General features: G+C 44.7%; 1 protein-coding gene across 1 annotated transcript in view; it reads left to right on the top strand.

The window, feature by feature from the left end:
- The window catches only part of LOC117362334 (retinal guanylyl cyclase 2-like), a 61,206-nt gene extending 47,095 nt beyond the window's left edge, over nucleotides 1-14,111 (top strand). The window contains exons 13-18 of the mRNA XM_033948565.1: nucleotides 2,234-2,426; nucleotides 5,122-5,296; nucleotides 7,523-7,621; nucleotides 8,105-8,199; nucleotides 12,569-12,654; nucleotides 14,027-14,111. Coding sequence (XP_033804456.1) covers nucleotides 2,234-2,426; nucleotides 5,122-5,296; nucleotides 7,523-7,621; nucleotides 8,105-8,199; nucleotides 12,569-12,654; nucleotides 14,027-14,111 — 733 coding nt within the window. The remainder of the gene's footprint in view (nucleotides 1-2,233; nucleotides 2,427-5,121; nucleotides 5,297-7,522; nucleotides 7,622-8,104; nucleotides 8,200-12,568; nucleotides 12,655-14,026) is intronic.
- Nucleotides 14,112-18,493: the final 4,382 nt, after the last annotated feature.

Genomic DNA, 18,493 nt, shown 5'->3' with positions numbered 1-18,493 from the left:
ACGTCCGAATTTCCTCGGACTTGTGCCCGTGTCCCAAACAGATACAATTTTTTGGTATGCCCCATCTTAGGGTTACCAGATTTTCCCAAAGGAAAATCTGGGCCCGTGGTCATGCTCACAGGCCCACCCAGTTCTGCCCCGTTCTGTCTGTGTCACACTCCATTCCACACACCCCCCCCCCCCCCCACCCAGCCCTGCCCCCCAGAAGGCATCGGGAGGCGAAAAGATCCATTTTTTCAACTGCTTTTGAAAATCGCCTATCTTGATGTTTTGGCCCTTGGGACGTTGAATACTTTGGGCTATTTTCAAAAAGAAAAACATTTGAGTTGAAAATATCCAAAACTGAGCCACTTGGGCGTAGGCGGGCCACCATTTATACTACACTGGCTACGCAGACATGCCAGCAGAGCAGTAGGGGCACCTTAGGGAATACTGCTGTGAACTTCAGATAAAGGGTGCCAGGTGTACATCTCACCATAACTTCCTTATAATGTATGGTAAGCCCTCTAAAACCTACTGTACCTACCTATCTACCACCCCAATTTCCACAAGATGGTTAAGGGGCCGGAGGAGTTGCCGTACTGCGAGAGATTAGAGAAACTGGGCCTCTTCTCCCTCGAACAGAGGAGATTGAGAGGGGACATGACCGAAACATTCAAGGTACTGAAGGAAATAGACTTAGTAGACAAGGACAGGTTGTTCACCCTCTCCAAAGTAGGGAGAACAAGAGGGCACTCGCTAAAGTTAAAAGGGGAAAGATTCCGTACAAACGTAAAGAAGCTCTTCTTCACCCAGAGAGTGGTAGAAAGCTGGAACGCTCTTCCAGAGGCTGTTATAGGGGAAAACACCCTCCAGGGATTCAAGACAAAGTTAGACAAGTTCCTGCTGAACCAGAACGTACGCAGGTAGGACTAGTCTCAGTTAGGGCATTGGTCTCTGACCATAGGGCAGCCGCGTGAGCGGACTGCTGGGCATGATGGACCACCTGTCTGACCCAGCAGTGGCAATTCTTATGTTCTTATGTTCATATAGCTACAGGTGTCATCTTTATGGCAGTACGGTAGGATTTTGGTGAGGCGTGGTGGGATCACTCTTTCCACCATCAATGTAGTGGGTAGAGTGGGATATGGGCCTGGGTCCCCCCTCTGTTCACTCCACTGCCCACCAGGATACTCCAGACACCTGCTTGCTGTTCTATTAGGATTTCCCATACCAGGTGCTGCTGTTAAAGAGACAGGTATGCCCTGTTTCATTCAGATCTTTGGGAGTGGGAAGGGGTCAGTGACCACTGGGGGAGCGTGGGGATGGCCATGACTTAATCCCTCCAGTGGTCATCTGATCAGTTTGGGTACATTTTTGGCACGTGGACGCTTTTAAAACAAGTCTAGCTCAGGACGTTTAAATGGCATCCCAGACTAGAATTACCAGATTTTCCATTTGGAAAATCTGGACCCGTAGACCCGTCCCCAGTTCCACCTATCCCTGCCCCATTACGTCCCATTCCCTTCCCCAATCCTTCCCTAGCCTCACCCCAGTCCCCCCCACCCCGCTGCCTTCTCTCGTCGGGCAGGAGGGCATCCACACATGCACGGATGTGACGCGATGACATCACCGCGTGGCCTCCGTGCATGCATGGATGCCCTCCTTCCCGACAGTGAATTGTTTCAAGCTTTTCAAAACCCAGACAAAGTGCCAGGTTTTGAAAAGCCATCCGGAGAAATCCAGACTTCTGGTAACCCTATCCCAGACATCTTGGAAAATGTTTATTGGCACAAAAATGTCCAAGTCCCATCCATAACACGCCTCCAACATGTCCCCTTGAACTTTGTTCACACTGTGGACAAAAGGTGTAGCAGGATGTCTAGGGAGTCAGTTTTGAAAATCGGGCCTTGGATATTGTGGCAATTAAAATGTCCAAGTACCAGTGTATGCTATTTTTAGGCACCTCTTTCTTTTTTGAAAATGAGCCCCTTAGCCTATAGATTTTTGATGCCCTTTTTAGAATTGCCTTCAAAATGTCCAAACCCCGCCCCCCCCCTCACCCCCCCCCCCCCCCACACACACACTTCCATTGTTTCAAACTTTCCCAGGACTGTGCAGGAGCAGAAGTTGGCCCCTTAGCCTACACAGGAAGGACCCTGGGACAGAGGGACATTTTGGATCATCGTCCATTTTATACCGTATCATGCATCTGGCGTATTTCTTTCCTTGTTACTGCCTTCTGTGATTTCAGATCTGTGGCAGACGCTCTTAAAACTGGCGGCACTGTTGAACCAGAATATTTCGATGAAGTCACTCTCTATTTCAGTGACATCGTTGGATTCACTACAATCTCAGCATTCAGTGAGCCAATTCAGGTGGTCGATCTCTTAAATGACCTTTACAGTCTATTCGATGCTGTTATCTACAACCACGGTGTTTACAAGGTATGGAGTTAGTCATCTTTATCCACATGTTATTTGCGCTTTCAAATATTGTAGCAAATTGTTGAGGCAAGACTTCCCTTGGCTGAATCCATGTAGACCCCCATGGACCACCAAGGTCTTCAGGTAGGCTTGGAGGGGCTTACCTAGAACTTGAGGGGGTTGGGGGGGAGGGGCTGGGTAGGAGGGGGTTAGAGGGTACGGAGGCTCTTTGTGAGGTCTGGAAGGAGGGAAGGGGATCATGGTGGGCTTTGAGAGCCTACAATAGTTATGTGGGTCCCGCTTAGCTAAGTAGATAAAATTAGGACAGTTTTTGAGCTGTCTGTGGGGCTAGTCATCTGCACTGTCGAGTTAAGTGTTCTTGAATATCCCCACTTAGATGGTGGTAAGTGATTTAAGCAGGCAGAACAGGCTTTGAATATCAGCCAAGAAATATCTATTTTTACTGAAATTTTGGTGCGTTGCTTTTGAGTGTCATGCAGGAAAATAGAATTGTATCATTGGTCTGACATAGGCTTTGAAGACCAATAGAGTAGAACCCTTCGGTTTCTTGACACCCCCCCAACTCCAACTTTTGTAGAAAATAGGGACCTATTTACTAAAGTGCAGTAACGTTTTGCACTTCTGTATTGTAATTGCAAAAATTAATGTGCAATAATTGCAAAGGGCTGTGTGTGGGGGCCATATCTATAGTGTCTTGGGATTTTTCCTTGTGAATTTGATTGGTTCTTTCCATCAGAATCAACTGATTAGCAGAGTAATGTACCAAGGGGAGGTGGGGGTTAATCCTCCCCAGGAGGGGCCTTAGGCGTCTGAGCCAATCAGGGTCTTAAGAACCCTCCCCGTGCATCACAGGATGCACCGGAAAAGGGACGTTCCACCCATTTTGCTGTGGCGGACCTGAGGAACAGGAGGAAGTGGGCATCCCTCCTGCTGTCAACTAATTTCAAGTCCCGGTATGGGGACTTGAGGGGGCTGGTATGGGGTATGGGGGGAGGTATGGGGGGAGGGGGCTGGAGGGCATCCAGTGACAGGAGGGAATGGGCATACCTCTTGTGTGTGGGAAGGGGAGTGGGGAAGTGAAGGGAAGGGGAGAGGTTGGTTGGGGAGGTCTGGTGGAGGTTCGCCATGGTAGGCATCCCTCTTGCCTCTTGTAGTACAGGGGTTGGTGGGTAAGTTCAGTGTGTATGGGTTCTCCGCAGCATCCCCTCTGCTTCTTTTGGTACCAGGGTTGTCGGGGGGGGGGGGGGGGGGGGGAGCGTGGCATGGCTTATGTGCCCATAGGGATAAAAAAGTGAAAGAAACAGGCAGACCTGTTGGCTTTTCAGGGCTGCTTTTCCAATCTGATTCTGGCATCAGTCGATGGCTGGTTATAATACTGATGCCCTAATTTGCATGCCAGAATCGGAGAATGAGCGATCATACGGAAAACCACCCGGTGAGCTGATATGTGCAGTCAAACTGGTCTAGCGATGATCGTTAGACAATCGGAGACTTTAGTGCATCTAGCCCTCAGCCCCAGGTCCACCCTCGTCTACCCAGTCTTACAGAAAATACTCTTGTGCTTTCTTACCCAATCTCCAAGTCCATGGGAACTAATGGAATGCCTGCTCTCATCCCATCACCAGACATCTAATACCCAGGTCACTTCTTCTTGTGCCCAGCTACCCACTTAATCCCAAAAGAACATAAAAGTAACCCTACTCGGTCAGACAAATGATCCATGTAGCCCGATATCCTGTTTCCAACAGTAGCCAGTATCTGGTAGAGTCCCCAAAACTAGCAAGATTTCATGCAAAGGCTTTCCCCAGGTCTATCTTAACGGTTTATGGGCTTTTCCTTCGGCTGATAGGCAAACAATCGCAAGAACTTCTTATAAATGCAACATTGAACAGAAGGAAACACGAATAAAGAAGTAACTTGTAATGGGCGATCTTCCAGCTTCATCGAGATTTGTTTCAATTCCTCTGTGTCATCAAACCTTAAAAAGGCTACCCAAAGTCAAAGCTGTCACTGATACCCCTTCAGGTCAAAGCCCTCCCTCAGTAAAAAAAAAATCCCCATCTGGAAAATTCCTCCCCCATGTCATGCTCCCCCAAGCCCCTCTTCCAAGTAGTAAAGGCCCTAACAGCCTTCCATAGGTCCTCTTGACCTACTCTTAAACATTCCTGGTGTCTAGTGAGGTTGGGCAGGAGTGTTTCCCATTCCTTCCTGCTCTTGCCAGTTCTGGGTTTAAAATGATGCCAGTTCTAGGTTCAAAATGGCACTGGCGACCTCTAGTGGTAGTTTTGCGGTAGTACTTCTGGAACAACAGGAATTAGCAACCTGATTGGTGACTCCCTCAGTGATTTAAATGGTAAAAAATTCTGGCTTTTACTGCACCTTGATAACTTCTCTACTTAAAATTTGTATTTTCAATGCATTTTTAAATCACCGATATTTAGACAGCCTGTGTGGTTTTTCGATGTGCCTCGTTATACTAAGGTGCTTTTTTTATCCAGTCCTTCCAATAATAGGAGTTCCCTTATATTGTTAGATATTGAGAGTGCTCCCCCCACCCCTCCCCAAATAATGAAAACAGAATGTAAAGAGAAGTTCTAGTGTTTTCTAGGTAGGCAGAATTTTGGATAAAGGACAATCAAATAATCAGCATCCTACCTCAGATTCCCCCCCCCTAAAAATCATATGTGTGTTCCAGGTAGAAACAATTGGTGATGCCTATATGGTTGCATCAGGGCTTCCAAAACGAAATGGACACAAGCATGCTGCTGAAATAGCCAATATGTCTCTGGATATTCTCAGCTCCGTGGGCTCCTTTAAGATGAGACACATGCCTGATGTACCTGTCAGAATACGAATAGGCTTGCATTCAGGTAAGTGACCGGTACTTTTGGCAGTAAAGTGCTTCTGCCTTTAGATCACTAAGGCTATTAAAGGTAGGCCCAGGGAGTCTACAAGGTTTGGGGAATGGGTAGGGTTACCAAATTTTCCCAAAGGCCCGCCTCACCCCCCCCTAAACTGTTCGCTCATCGGGATAGCATCAACACATGCGCGGAAGCCGTCCTGACGACGGAAGCTTTTCAAAACCCAGACAAAGTGCCAGAGCCCCGGACATGTCTTCAAAAGGAGGACACGTACGGTAAAATCCAAACATCTGGTAACTAGGAATTTGGTGGGTTCTTGTCGAGCCTATTTAATCTCTTCAGGGGTTAGGGAGGGAGGGAAGTGGAAGGAGGGAGGACTGGAATCAAGAGGAGAGGGAAGGGAGAAGGATTTGAAACAGGGGAAGAGAGGGAGAGAAGGGGAGAAGTGAGTTGGGGGTGTAAGCTTTTGCTCAGGGGGGTTTCAAGAGGGATGGGTGACCAGACGATCCTTCAGGCCACCATATAAGAACATGAGAATGGCTTTACTGAGTCATACGAAAAGTCCTTCTAGATCAGTATCCTGCTTCCAACAGAGTAAAAAAATTAGTTCACTTGCATCTGTTCTATACAACTCAGGATTATGTAGACCTCAATCATTTCCCCCCCATCAACCATCTGTTTTCCAAGCTGAAGAGCCCTCTTTAGTCTTTTCTTAAATGAGAGGAGTTCCATTCCTTTATCATTTTGGTCGCTCTTCTTTTGCATTGAACCTTTTCTAATTCTGCTATATCTTTTTTGAGATAGGGCGCCCAGAATTGAACACAATATTCAAGGTGAGGTCGCACCATGGACCTATACAGAGGCATTATAAGAACATAAGAATTGCCGCTGCTGGATCAGACCAGTGGTCCACCATGCCCAGCAGTCCGTTCCCGCGGTGGCCACTTAGATCAAAGACCAGAGCCCTAACTGAGACCAGCCTTGTCTGCGTACGTTCTGGTTCAGCAGGAACTTGTCTAACTTTGTCTTGAATCCCTGGAGGGTGTTTTCCCCTATTACAGCCTCCGGAAGAGCGTTCCAGTTTTCCACCACTCTCTGGGTGAAGAAGAACTTCTTTACGTTTGTACGGAATCTATCCCCTTTCAACTTTAGAGAGTGCCCTCTCGTTCTCCCTACCTTGGAGAGGGTGAACAACCTGTCTTTATCTACTTTGTCTTGAGTCCCTGGAGGGTGTTTTCCCCTATAACAGCCTCCGGAAGAGCGTTCCAGCTTTCCACCACTCTCTGGGTGAAGAAGAACTTCATCACGTTTGTACGGAATCTGTCCCCTTTTAACTTTCGAGAGTGCCCCCTCGTTCTTGGTGTTATTTACCATCCTTTTTGTAATAATTCCTAACATCTTGTTTGCTTTTCTGGCTGCCACCACTGGGCAGAAGATTTCAGTGTACTTTTATCCGAGTGCCACACATTGGTTAGCTTTTTCCCAACTAGCTAACCAGAAAAAGACAGGACTGCTTTTTATGTGGCCCTTTCTGCCCAGACACTAGTGCTGAATATCATCAGTGCCCAGATAAGTACTAGAAAAGCCAGGATTCTGCCCTCAGAACACCCCTCCATTACCCAGATTCAGTTCTGTTAGTGCTGTCATGACCTCTGTCAGCAGCCTCGAGCAAAAGGAAAGGGGGAACTCATATACTGCCTTTCTGTTGCTTTGGTATTCAAAGCGGTGGGCACTGGAGGATTAAGTGACTTGCCCAAGGTCACAAGGAGCAGCACTGGGATTTGATCTCATGACCTCTGGGTGCAAAGGCAGCAGCTCTACCAGTGAGCCACACCTTCAGTCTGTCCCAATAAGGCAATTCTTATGTGAGCTGAGAATAGGACAATCAAGCCATTGTGACATCACTGCTGAGGTTGGCTCTTAGGCATTGGTGGAATGAGGCATTATGACATCACAATCTCAGTTCTGGAATGTTGCTACTCTTTGGGTTGGCCACTGTTGAAAACAGGATACTGGGCTTGATGAAAGGGAAAGGGAATGGGGACTTGCATACGGTGGTCACTGGAGAATTAATTGACTTGCCCAGGGTCACAAGGAGCAGCACCAGGATTTGATCTTACAAGCTCTGGGTGCAGCAGCAGCTCAGCCAGTGAGCCACAGCCCTTGCTTCTGTCATGTACATAATAGAATTCCATAACCTCCGAGTCACAGACGTATGCTCTTGCTCTTCTTTAGGGTCATGCGTGGCAGGTGTTGTGGGACTCACTATGCCACGTTACTGTCTGTTTGGAGACACGGTGAATACAGCATCTCGTATGGAATCCACGGGGCTGCGTAAGTAGTGAGAACGATGGCCAGAACTGCAGAGGCACAAGCGCACCTACGCCCTCTCCTCCTTGCTTGTATGGCTTCCACGCTAGCAGAATGCGCAATGTCCAATGTCACTGTAAGAATAAGTCAGGAAGTTTGTATGACTAATTAAAAAAAATTCATAATAATGAACGGTGGGGGGAACAGGGAAGGTGTATGAATCGCTCACCACAGTTAGCGCGTGCTATCATGATATGTACTTTCCGACTCAGAATTAAAACCTTAACGGTTTGTTCCACATTTTAAAATCACAGCTGATTTCTCCAAAATGCCAACCACTCCTCCCAAGGTGCTGCCTGTGTTGGTGTCAGCTCTCTCTGACATCACTTCCGGGTCAGAGGGAGAGCTGACACGACGCGGGCAGCAAGTTCGTGCCAGGATTTTACAGGGAATCACAGCTGGATAATTTTAAGCCATGTAAACAATAATAATATTTTACTTGCTCAGCTTACAGAATTCACGTCAACCAAAGTACAGTGAAAATACTTCTTACTCTGGATGAAGGTTATAAATTAGAACTTCGAGGGAAAACAGAACTGAAGGTAAGAAAATCAACTTCCGCTCATAAATTACTCTTTTCTATTATCAGAAGCTACCCGGAAACCATCGGCAGAGGTCTGCTTGCACTGTACACTTTTACCCAGATTCTTTGCAGGTTGTGAGACCTTCTACGGAACTGACACAAGACTTATCCAAAGCTCATGTGTACCCAGGGCTGTTCCCCAGACTGCGGCCACAAGACAGGAACAATGTCGTTTTGAAAGATTGTTAATCACTTGATTTACCCCAAGTGTATAAGAAATTCAATAAATTATACTTTCATACTTTTTCAAAACCTCAGCAATACCACCTACACTCAAATCATCTCATAGTGGTAAGCTGTATGTGTCCATTTGTCACTGGTCCTTTTTTAAACCATGTTTTATGTATATCTAATATTTAATCAACAGTTAGAAATTTTACAATTTTTTTTTACTTAGCTTTGAGTATTAAAAACTCAATAGTACGATCTGGGAGGTTGTTTTTTGTTTTTTTTTAAAAATAACTTTATTCATTTTTAAGTCATACATAAGTGCAACATATTATACAATCATATTACACTACAAAAGTACTTAAAATCAATCAAATTGTAATCTATGACAAATAGATATATCCCCCCCCCATACTCATATTCAAAAATTGCTCTCAATTAAAGAATTAAAAAATATTTTCCAACCCACCCTGGATGTGCATGACCAAAGGGCAAAATCAACAATCACTCTTTGCAAAATTTTGTCAATGGCTCCCAAATCTTCAGAAACTTTTTCTAATGTCCCTGTTGTATAGCCATAATACGTTCCATTTTAAAGACGTGACATAGAGACTCCCACCAAAAGGTATAGTTCAATCTGCCCAGTTTTTCCAATCCCTTAAAATAAGCTGTATGGCAACCCCTGTCATAATAAAGAGAAGTTTATTATTATGAGATGATATTTGGCTTTTAGCTCTCATCAAAGTGCCAAATAGCACAGTGTCATATGTTAGTGCCACTGGATTTTCCATTACTTTGTTCACCTGATCCCAAATGGATCTCCAAAACTGAAGTATCAAGGGACAATAAAATAATAAATGATCCAATGTCCCAGGTTCAAGATGGCAGTGCCAGCATCTATTAGACTTGGAACTATCTAGTTTCTGTAAGATCTGGGAGGTTAAAATCCAACATGTTTCGCTTACAGCTTTTTCAAGGATTCTCCCCAGAGCCGTCCTTTGTCTTCCGACTCCATTTTATCTAATCGATAAGGAAAACTGAGTCGGATGACAAAGGACAGCTCTCAGGAGGATCCTTGAAAAAGCTGTAAGTGAAACATGTTGGATTTTAACCTCCCAGATCTTACAGACCATGCTATTGAGAGTTTTTAACACTCATAGTTAGTAAAAAAAAAAAATCTAACTCCTGATTAAATATTGGATATATTAAATATATAAAAGATGGTTTAAGAAAGGACCAGTGACGAATGGCCGCATGCAGCTTATCAGTATGAGATGATTTGAGTGGTAGGTGATTTTGCTGAGGTCTTGAAAATGTTTGAAGGTATATTTATTGAATAACTTATATACTTGAGGTAAATCGAGTGATTAACTGTATATTAGACCCTATGGGGCTCATAATCAAAACAAAAATATGTCTATAAACCCGACCAAGTTGGCACTTGGACGACCTAAAAGACAGGTCGCCCAAGTGCTGATAATCAAAACGGGTTTTTTGACGTATCCAGAGACTTTTTAGGCTTCTGAATCTCACTATGCGCCCAAGGCTGAAAGGGGTGTTTTTGAAGGAGTGGTTAGGGTGGGATGTGGGTCCCTATAAATCAAACACGGCCAAAAATGTAAGCAGAAAAACTAAATGAGTGCAAAAGCCTGAACAGATCTAGGAGCAATCCAAATTTGCTCATGGAAATCAAACCAGGCTAAAACTCGCCTGAACTTAGCTGGAAGATTTACACGGATTTGCTTCACTATAACCTTCAGTTGGGTGCTTTAAAGCTAACTAACTTGGTTGACATGACACCCTTAAACAAGGTTTTAATTTTATTAAGAAAAACATTAAAGAAACAGTTGTAATGGTACTTTACCTTTGCTGAAGTTAGGCTTATCGTTCTGTAAGAAAGCGACTGAGGGCCTGGATTCTATAAAGGACGCTGCCATCATCAGCTGCCAATGAAACGGCCACCAATCGCGCATCGGTCAAGCAATTTATAGAATCACGGCTTCGGGAAAGGTAGGAGCCAGATATGTAGGCCAGTGTTTTCAAGGCCTGCATTTTTGGCGCCCATCTTTCATTTGAATCGCGGCTTACGGAGGCGCTTTATAATGCCAAATGCCACTTTGGGCATTAGATATGTCTACAGTTGCGTTAGGCATTATAAAGTGCCTCTGTAGCTGCGATGCAGGTGCCATTTTTTTAGGTACCAGTAGGCACCTACATTTTTTTTTTTAAAATGCTTTTAATAATTTTTAGCATAGAAATATCTCCACAAGTTTGTTTCAATAAATATATACATAAATAAAAATAAAAATGTTGTTAAAAAAGCAGTTAGTACTTTAAAGTGCTCAGTCTCCAACCAAAAAGTGCAGTAGTACCATCAAATGTACCAGCGCTGGTTGTAATGACCATCATCGCACTACAAAGACCCTCTTGCTGCCGTCCAAAGAACAATAAATATGCTTTTATGCTGTAAAATATCACTGAAAACTTTTGCTTTCTTTACTTATCTGATTAAAGCAGAAAAAAAACTCAGGATTGGAGGCGGATCAGCAGCGGTGGTGCAAACGTTGAAATCATTTCATTTCATTCAAAGCGATGGTGGTGGTTCAGAGCGTTTACATCGCTTTGAATTAAATGAAATGATTTCAACGTTTGCACCACCGCTACTGATCCGCCTCCAATCCTGAGTTTTTTTTCTGCTTTAATCAGATAAGTAAAGAAAGCAAAAGTTTTCAGTGATATTTTACAGCATAAAAGCATATTTATTGTTCTTTGGACGGCAGCAAGAGGGTCTTTGTAGTGCGATGATGGTCATTACAACCAGCGCTGGTCCATTTGATGGTACTACTGCACTTTTTGGTTGGAGACTGAGCACTTTAAAGTACTAACTGCTTTTTTAACAACATTTTTATTTTTATTTATGTATATATTTATTGAAACAAACTTGTGGAGATATTTCTATGACTACAGATTCAACACAAGTAATTCTAGCAATTACTCTTTAGTTCCCTTAGTAGTTTAATCATTTTTAAACAAGTTTAATTTTATGAGGTGTCTACATACCGCCTATCAAGGTTATCTAAGCCAGTGTTTTTCAACCTTTTTACACCTATGGACCGGCAGAAATAAAAGAATTATTCTGTGGACCGGCATCGGTCCGTGGACCAGCGGTTGAAGAACACTGGGCTAAGTCGTGGGCCAGATCCCGCCCATCTCCACCCCAGACCCTGCCCCCGTAATAGTACTAATTGCACCTTGCACGTCCCGTGCCTCATCTGGAAGCCTTCCCTCTGATGTTGCAATGTCAGAGAGAAGGCTTCTGGTTCAGGCACAGGATGCCCGTAGGAGCCACTGCCCGTGGCTTTGTGCACTGAATCAGTTAGGAAGAGGGAGCTGGCTCGAAGATAACGCCGCATCGATCGCACCGTGGACTGGTAGTTGAAGAACACTGGGCTAAGTCGTGGGCCAGACCCCGCCCATCTCTACCCAATGTCCACCCCAGACCCCGCCCCCATAATAGTACTAATTGCACCTTGCACGTCCCGTGCCTCATCTGGAAACATTCCCTCTGACATTGCAACGTCAGAGAGAAGGCTTCTGGTTCAGGCACAGGATGCCCGTAGGAGCCACTGCCCGTGGCTTTGTGCACTGAATCAGTTAGGAAGAGGGAGCTGGCTCGAAGATAACGCTGCATCGATCGCACCGTGGACCGGCGGTTGAAGAACACTGTTTTGGGCCTGATGCACGTGCTGGCCCTGTGGACCGGCAGGAAATTTCTGTGGACCGGCAATGGACCATGGACCGGTGGTTGAAGAACAGTGATCTAAGCAGTTTTACAATCAGGTACTGAAGTATTTTCCCTATCTCCCAATCTATCTAATGCACCTGGGGCTATGGAGGACGGAGTGACTTGCCCAGGGTCACAAGGAGCAGCGTGGGATTTGAACCCACAACCCCAGGATGCTGAGGCTGAAGCTCCAATCACTGTGCCACACACTCCTCCTCCATTTTCCCCTTAAGTTAGGCACTGGTAGGGCGCCTATTGGCGCTTAACTTAAGCCGCCATTTATAGAATATGGGCCTTAGTTTTTTGTTTGGAATTGTAACCAATTCTTCTTAGCATATGGAAGCCTTTTAAAACGGATATTTGTTTTTTATTATAGGGCAAAGGAGTAGAAGATACATTTTGGTTAGTAGGAAAAGAAGGCTTTACCAAACCATTACCAAATCCTCCAGATCTAAAACCTGGGTAAGTATAGTTTCAGGATTTTCTTGCAGTGGGGGTTAAAAAAGGTTTGAATAATTTTCTAAAAGAGAAGTCCATAGGCCATTATTGAGATGGCCTAGGGAAATCCACTGCTTATTCCTAGGATAAGCAGCATAAAATCTGTTTTACTACTTGGGATCTAGCTAGGTACTTGGGACCTGGGTTGGCCACTGTTGGAAACAGGATACTAGGCTTGATGGACCTTCAGTCTGTACTAGTATGAAAAGTTCTTATGTGAGCCAAGTACAGGACAGTCAAGTCTTTGTGACATCACTGATGAGGCTGGCTCTTGGGCACTGGTGGAATGAAGCATTATGACATCACAATCATAGCTCTGGAATGTTGCTACTGTTTGGATTTCTGCCAGGTACTTGGAACCTTGGTTGGCCAATGTTGGAAACAGGATACTAGGCTTGATGGACCTTCAGTCTGTCCTAGTATGACAGCTCTTATGTTCTTATGTGAGCCAAGTACAGGACAGTCAAGCCTTTGTGACATCACTGATGAGGCTGGCTCTTGGGCACTGGTGGAATGAAGCATTATGACATCACAACTTCAGCTCTGGAATGTGGCTACTATTTGGATTTCTGCCAGGTACTTAGGACCTGGGTTGGCCACTGATGGAAGTAGGATACTGGGCGTGATGGATCTTCGGTCTGTCCCGTTTTGGCATTTCTTATGTTCTTAAAATAAGTGTCGCTCAGTTTTTGCCTTTTTTCACAAGGTCTCTAAGGTCTTGCGTCCTCTTGTGCCATATGTCCGATGCATTCATCCTGTCAGAACCCCACCGCGTCATCTGTTGGTCACTGTCCCAAACTTTAGGTCTTGTTGTAGAAGCCATATATGCACTGTTTCGTCTAAACTAAACCGGAGTCCTCCAATGCATTGCTCCCAGTAGGAGGCAGTGCTTCAATTACTAGGAGACATACAACATAGGCCATTTTCATACATCTACTCCTCCCTTTTACTAAGCAGCGGAAGAAGTTTCTTCTGAAGCCCGGCGCACTAACCCCTTCTTCTACAAAGCCGCGTGGTAACAGCCCCGAAGCCCAGAGAGATGTAAAGGGTTTTCGGGCTGTTGTCGCGTGGCAGCCACTAGCACGGCTTTGTAGAAGAGGGCATAAATGCTCCAGTGAGGCTCTGATGCTCATAGAATTCCTATGAGAGACGGCGCATTTAGCGCTCCGGGCCGCAGTAGAAGCCATTTTCATGGGTTTAAATTTGTATTCTTAATTTCTCGACTTGGAAGAATGCGTATCTTCTCGGGTCAAACCGAACACTTTATTGATGTTAAAATGTAAGAAAAAAAAAAAATAATGTCTTTACTAACAATAACTTTGTACCTGATCTGCAGGTGTTGTGCGCATGGTCTGACAACAGCCGAAATTTCAGACTTCAAAAGGAAAAACGCAGAAAAAGTTCTTGGGAAAAAAATTTAGAAGGAGGTACTGATATGTTTGCAAATATGGAAAGTATATTTTCTGTGTAATCGTTTGGTTTCTTCCTTGTAATAGAACTGATCTCTTAAAATTCACCTTTTCCCTACAATCCTGTATAAAGCTTTGGTTATGTTGAATATAAAAGGAAAGAAAATTGGAGGATAAATACTTGGGAAGAAGCCATTTTCACTCGCGAATGTTTGTGGCCAGGTGCTTCCTGGGACTCTTTTATGTGTGCGTGCGTGAGGCCTATTCAAAGTTTGCTTTGTACGCCGGGTCCACTGAACTAGGGTTACCAGAGGTTAGAGAATGACACGGGGAAAATTTCTGTCCCCGTCACCATCCCATCCCCAGACCACCATCCTCTGCACCGCCCCGTCCCCGCTGGTCCTTTCACCGCCCCGTCCCTGTCTCTGCCGTCCCCTTCACCGCCCCAACACCGTCCCCTCTTTCTCTTTCACCGCCCCATCACCGTCCCCTCTGTCTCTTTCATCGCCCCGTCACCGTCCCCGTCTTCAGCGTCTTCTCCTCTCCATCCCCCCGTCCCCAGCACCCTTCATGCGGTCCAGAAGCTCCCTCCCGCCGTCCAGCCGAGCTTTTCCCTCTCTCCCTCCTTTTCCCTTACCTTTTCTTCTTGAAACTGGCGATTTCTATAAGGCTTCGAGCTGTATTACAGCCAGAGCCTTGAAGTTGCGTCGGGTTGCCTGCTAGAAAAGTCTCCTCCGATGCAACCGGAAACAGGAAGTTGTGTCGGAGGAAACTTTTTCCAGCAGGCAACGCAACACGACTTCAAGACTCTGGCTGTAATACAGCTCATAGCCTTATAGAAATCGCCAGTTTCAAGAAGAAAAGGTAAGGGAAAAGGAGGGAGGGAGATGCATGGACGGCCGGCGGGAGAGAATGGGCTGCCGGATCGAACGCTCGTTCACCGCGTGTTCACCGCCCCGTGCTACCATTCACCGCTCCACAGGGCGGTGAATGGCCTTGTCCCCAAACTCGCGGTGACCTTCTTTTTTGGTCACCGTTTTGGCGGGTTACCCGCGGCTAGCTATAGAGAATCGCACCTGTGCGAAAGACAGGCCCCGGAAATGTAGGCCAGGGTTTTCTGAACCTACATTTCCAGCACCTATGCTGTGAATCGCTCCTACATAGGCGCTTTAGGCTACCTAATGCCACTTCCAGCATTAGCCACGCCCATAGCGGCGTTCAGCGGCCTAAAGCACCTATGAAGGCGTGATTCTGGCACATATTATTTAGGTACCGGTAGATGCTTTAATGCTGCCATTTTAACGAGTATTTGTTACATAGGCGCCAGACGGGCTCCTACTGGCACTTAAATATAGGCATAAGTCAATCAACGGGAAAAGACACGTTACTTTAAAGTATATTTTCTTCACACTACGGGCTCCTTTTTCAAAGGCGCGCTAACGGTTTAACGCGCATAATAGCGCACGCTAAACCGCCAGACATGCTAGCCTCTACGCCTCCTCTTGAGCAGGCGGTAGTTTTTGGCCAGCGTGGGGGCTAGCGCGTGATGAAAAGGAGCCCTATGTGTTGAATTTATTGTTTGTGCTCAGTAGGCAGTCGAGTAGATGCCAAACTTACCAAATGAGCCTCAAAAATCCAACGGATATACACTCTAAAGGAGCCACCATGCCCCATGTATAGAGTTATGTTCTAATTATAGGCTCTCTCCCGGAAAAACACCAGAGAGAAAAAACTCCTACTTACAGGAGAAAAGTTCTCTGGTCCAAAAACCGAGGTAAAAAACAAAAGGAATTGACCCCAAAATATCCACAAAGAAGAAAATCCAGGGAAAACCAAAAAAACTCTGTGGAGTGACGATGTTCCTAAATGGACTTTATTTGAAAGTGTCAAAGTTCCAAAGGTCCACTGAAATCATCCATATAAAATAATTTCATCCACTAGGGATACAGGACCCAACACGGTCCGCGTTTCGACAAAAATGCTAGCAGTGTCTCACTTCCAGCTCACCACACAATTGTTTCCTATGTACTCACCTTTATAGGACCCCCAGGGACCCCTGAAGAAGACTTTTTGTCGAAACGCGGACCGTGTTGGGTCCTGTATCCCTAGCGGACTAGGTCCTTTAAGGCTCTTATGTGGATGATTTACTTTTATGTGGATGGAATTATTTTATGTGGATGATTTTAGTGTACCTTTGGAACTTTGACACTTTCAAATAAAGTCCATTTAGGAACATCGTCACTCCACAGAGTTTTTTTGGTTTTCCCCAAAAACCAAGGTTACATTTACTACTCATACTGGTCTCTCAGACAAACAAATTTAAGGGCAAAAGATTTCTAGTAGTAAAGGCAAGTACTTAACTCGAGAGAAGTCTTCTGTTATACATTTGTACTGTCATTCATAGATCCCTGCTTCCAAGTTGGCGATATCATGTAATCCATAACTCGCCCAACTTTCCAACAATTGTCAGGGGAAACCACATTGTTAAATCCAAGTTCTCAATCCAAATTCTCGACAAGGACTTGCAATTTAACCATCCAGGTGCCATTTTTGACCAGTTAAATTGCTTTGAATATTGATCCCATCGTAAATGATGGCAGATACAGGCCCTCACAGTCCATCCAGTCTGCCCAACAAGGCATCAGAGCGGCACCTGCCACTCCACACAGGTTACTCCACTTCTTGATCAAATATTGGCATCACAAACAGGGCAGTCAGCAATTTCCCACAATACCAGCCACAAACAGGCAATTATATGTATTTCGTACAACCATGGAAGAATTAGGGCTACCAGATTTCTTCTTCATGAAAAGAGGACACATGGTCCTGCCCTGTTCTGACCCAGCTCTGCCCCATTTCACTTCCAGCTCCACCCCCTCATCTTCTTTCTCAAGCTCAGGAGAGCCTCCGAGCATGTGCGGATTCAACACAATTGTGCTAACTAAATCTTACTATACAGCTACAGCTTACTGTTCAGTCTTTACTATGGATTTTCTCAGGTTTTTGTACTGAAAGCAAGGACTCCTCTGAATTACATTGGCAATTGTAAGAGGCTCTTATTCAGTTAACCCTTACTTCTTTCATCTTAGTGTTACTAGCCAGACTACATTCGTTGAACAACTTTCTTTAATAACATGAAATATCGAGTAAACACTCACAATTCATTGCTTCAAGGCAGTTCACCTTTCGCAGAATCTTCTCACTCTACCAGCCCATCCTATTCAAACTGGGAGTGTGTCCACACCTTGTAGAAATATCACTGTTATCCGGACTTAGAGAATCCAAGCTGTGTTATATCATTAGAAATAAAGGGTGAAAAACCTGGTGGGAGAATAATGCTAACTCAGGTTCTCATACAGGCATGCAGTCTGAACAAGAAAGGGGCTTAAGCTCTGTGGATGCAGCCTAGCTCTCTGGGAGAAGCAAAGCCCTCTGGGAATTTAAGTCCACAGAGCACATCTTAACATAAGCACTTAAACTTGTTCTTATATAAAAAACTGAGTACCCTAAATGCCCACATAAAGTGGGGGCAGAACAGAGATGATGTCGCACGTCATCACATCACATCCGCGTATGCACAGAGGTCCCAGATGCGGCCCCGAGCTACCACACTTTGAAAATCCGTCTAGGCACGTCCGGGTTTTCCCAAACATCTGGTAACCCTAGGAAGAATGGTTATATAATTAGGGCTGCAGCACTTCATTGCTTGTACAACAGGATTTACGCATGGAAAAAGCTTTTCAAAAATACTCCTCTTCCCATATACTTTATAAACATGTTCCCAGCTCCTCCCCCCACCCCAGAAATCTTTTAAAATAGTTAAAAGTGTTTACTTTTAAACCAAAGAAAATCCACTGAAGCAGATTCAGCAAATCTGTCAATTGTACCCAAGTAAACATCACTGAATTCTTTGAAAATTTACCCCAGTGTATGTACAAATTTCCTGGTATTGACTAGACATTTCTTGTTCTGTTCAAAGTAGGGTTTTAGGGGTGAAAATCCAAACTCATTTGGAACTATGCATCTCTCATATGACACTATATTATTTGGTACAGCAATTAGAACTCAGAGTCCGATTTCTGCAAAAAATAACAAGTTATTATTAATATTGACAGGGGTCGCCATGCAACAAATTACTCAAAATTGGAAAGATTATACTAAATTAAATTATACATTTTGGTGGAATTCAGTTTGCCACATATATAAGATGGAAAAGATGATAGCGTTACAAGAGAATATTCATAATTTTAAGAAAATATGGGGGCCATTGACTAATTACTCTAATGATCAGATATCTTAGCACATGGGGAAAATATATGGGGTGGGGTTGGAGTTGGGTTAGGGTAGGTGTATTTATCAAATGGAATAAGAGTATTGGAAAATAAGGGGATATT

Source organism: Geotrypetes seraphini, chromosome 6, assembly GCF_902459505.1.
Source record: "Geotrypetes seraphini chromosome 6, aGeoSer1.1, whole genome shotgun sequence".
NCBI classification, from domain to species: domain Eukaryota; kingdom Metazoa; phylum Chordata; class Amphibia; order Gymnophiona; family Dermophiidae; genus Geotrypetes; species Geotrypetes seraphini.
The sequence above is the reverse complement of the archived record's forward strand: the minus strand, read 5'-3'. Positions and strand labels throughout refer to the sequence as shown.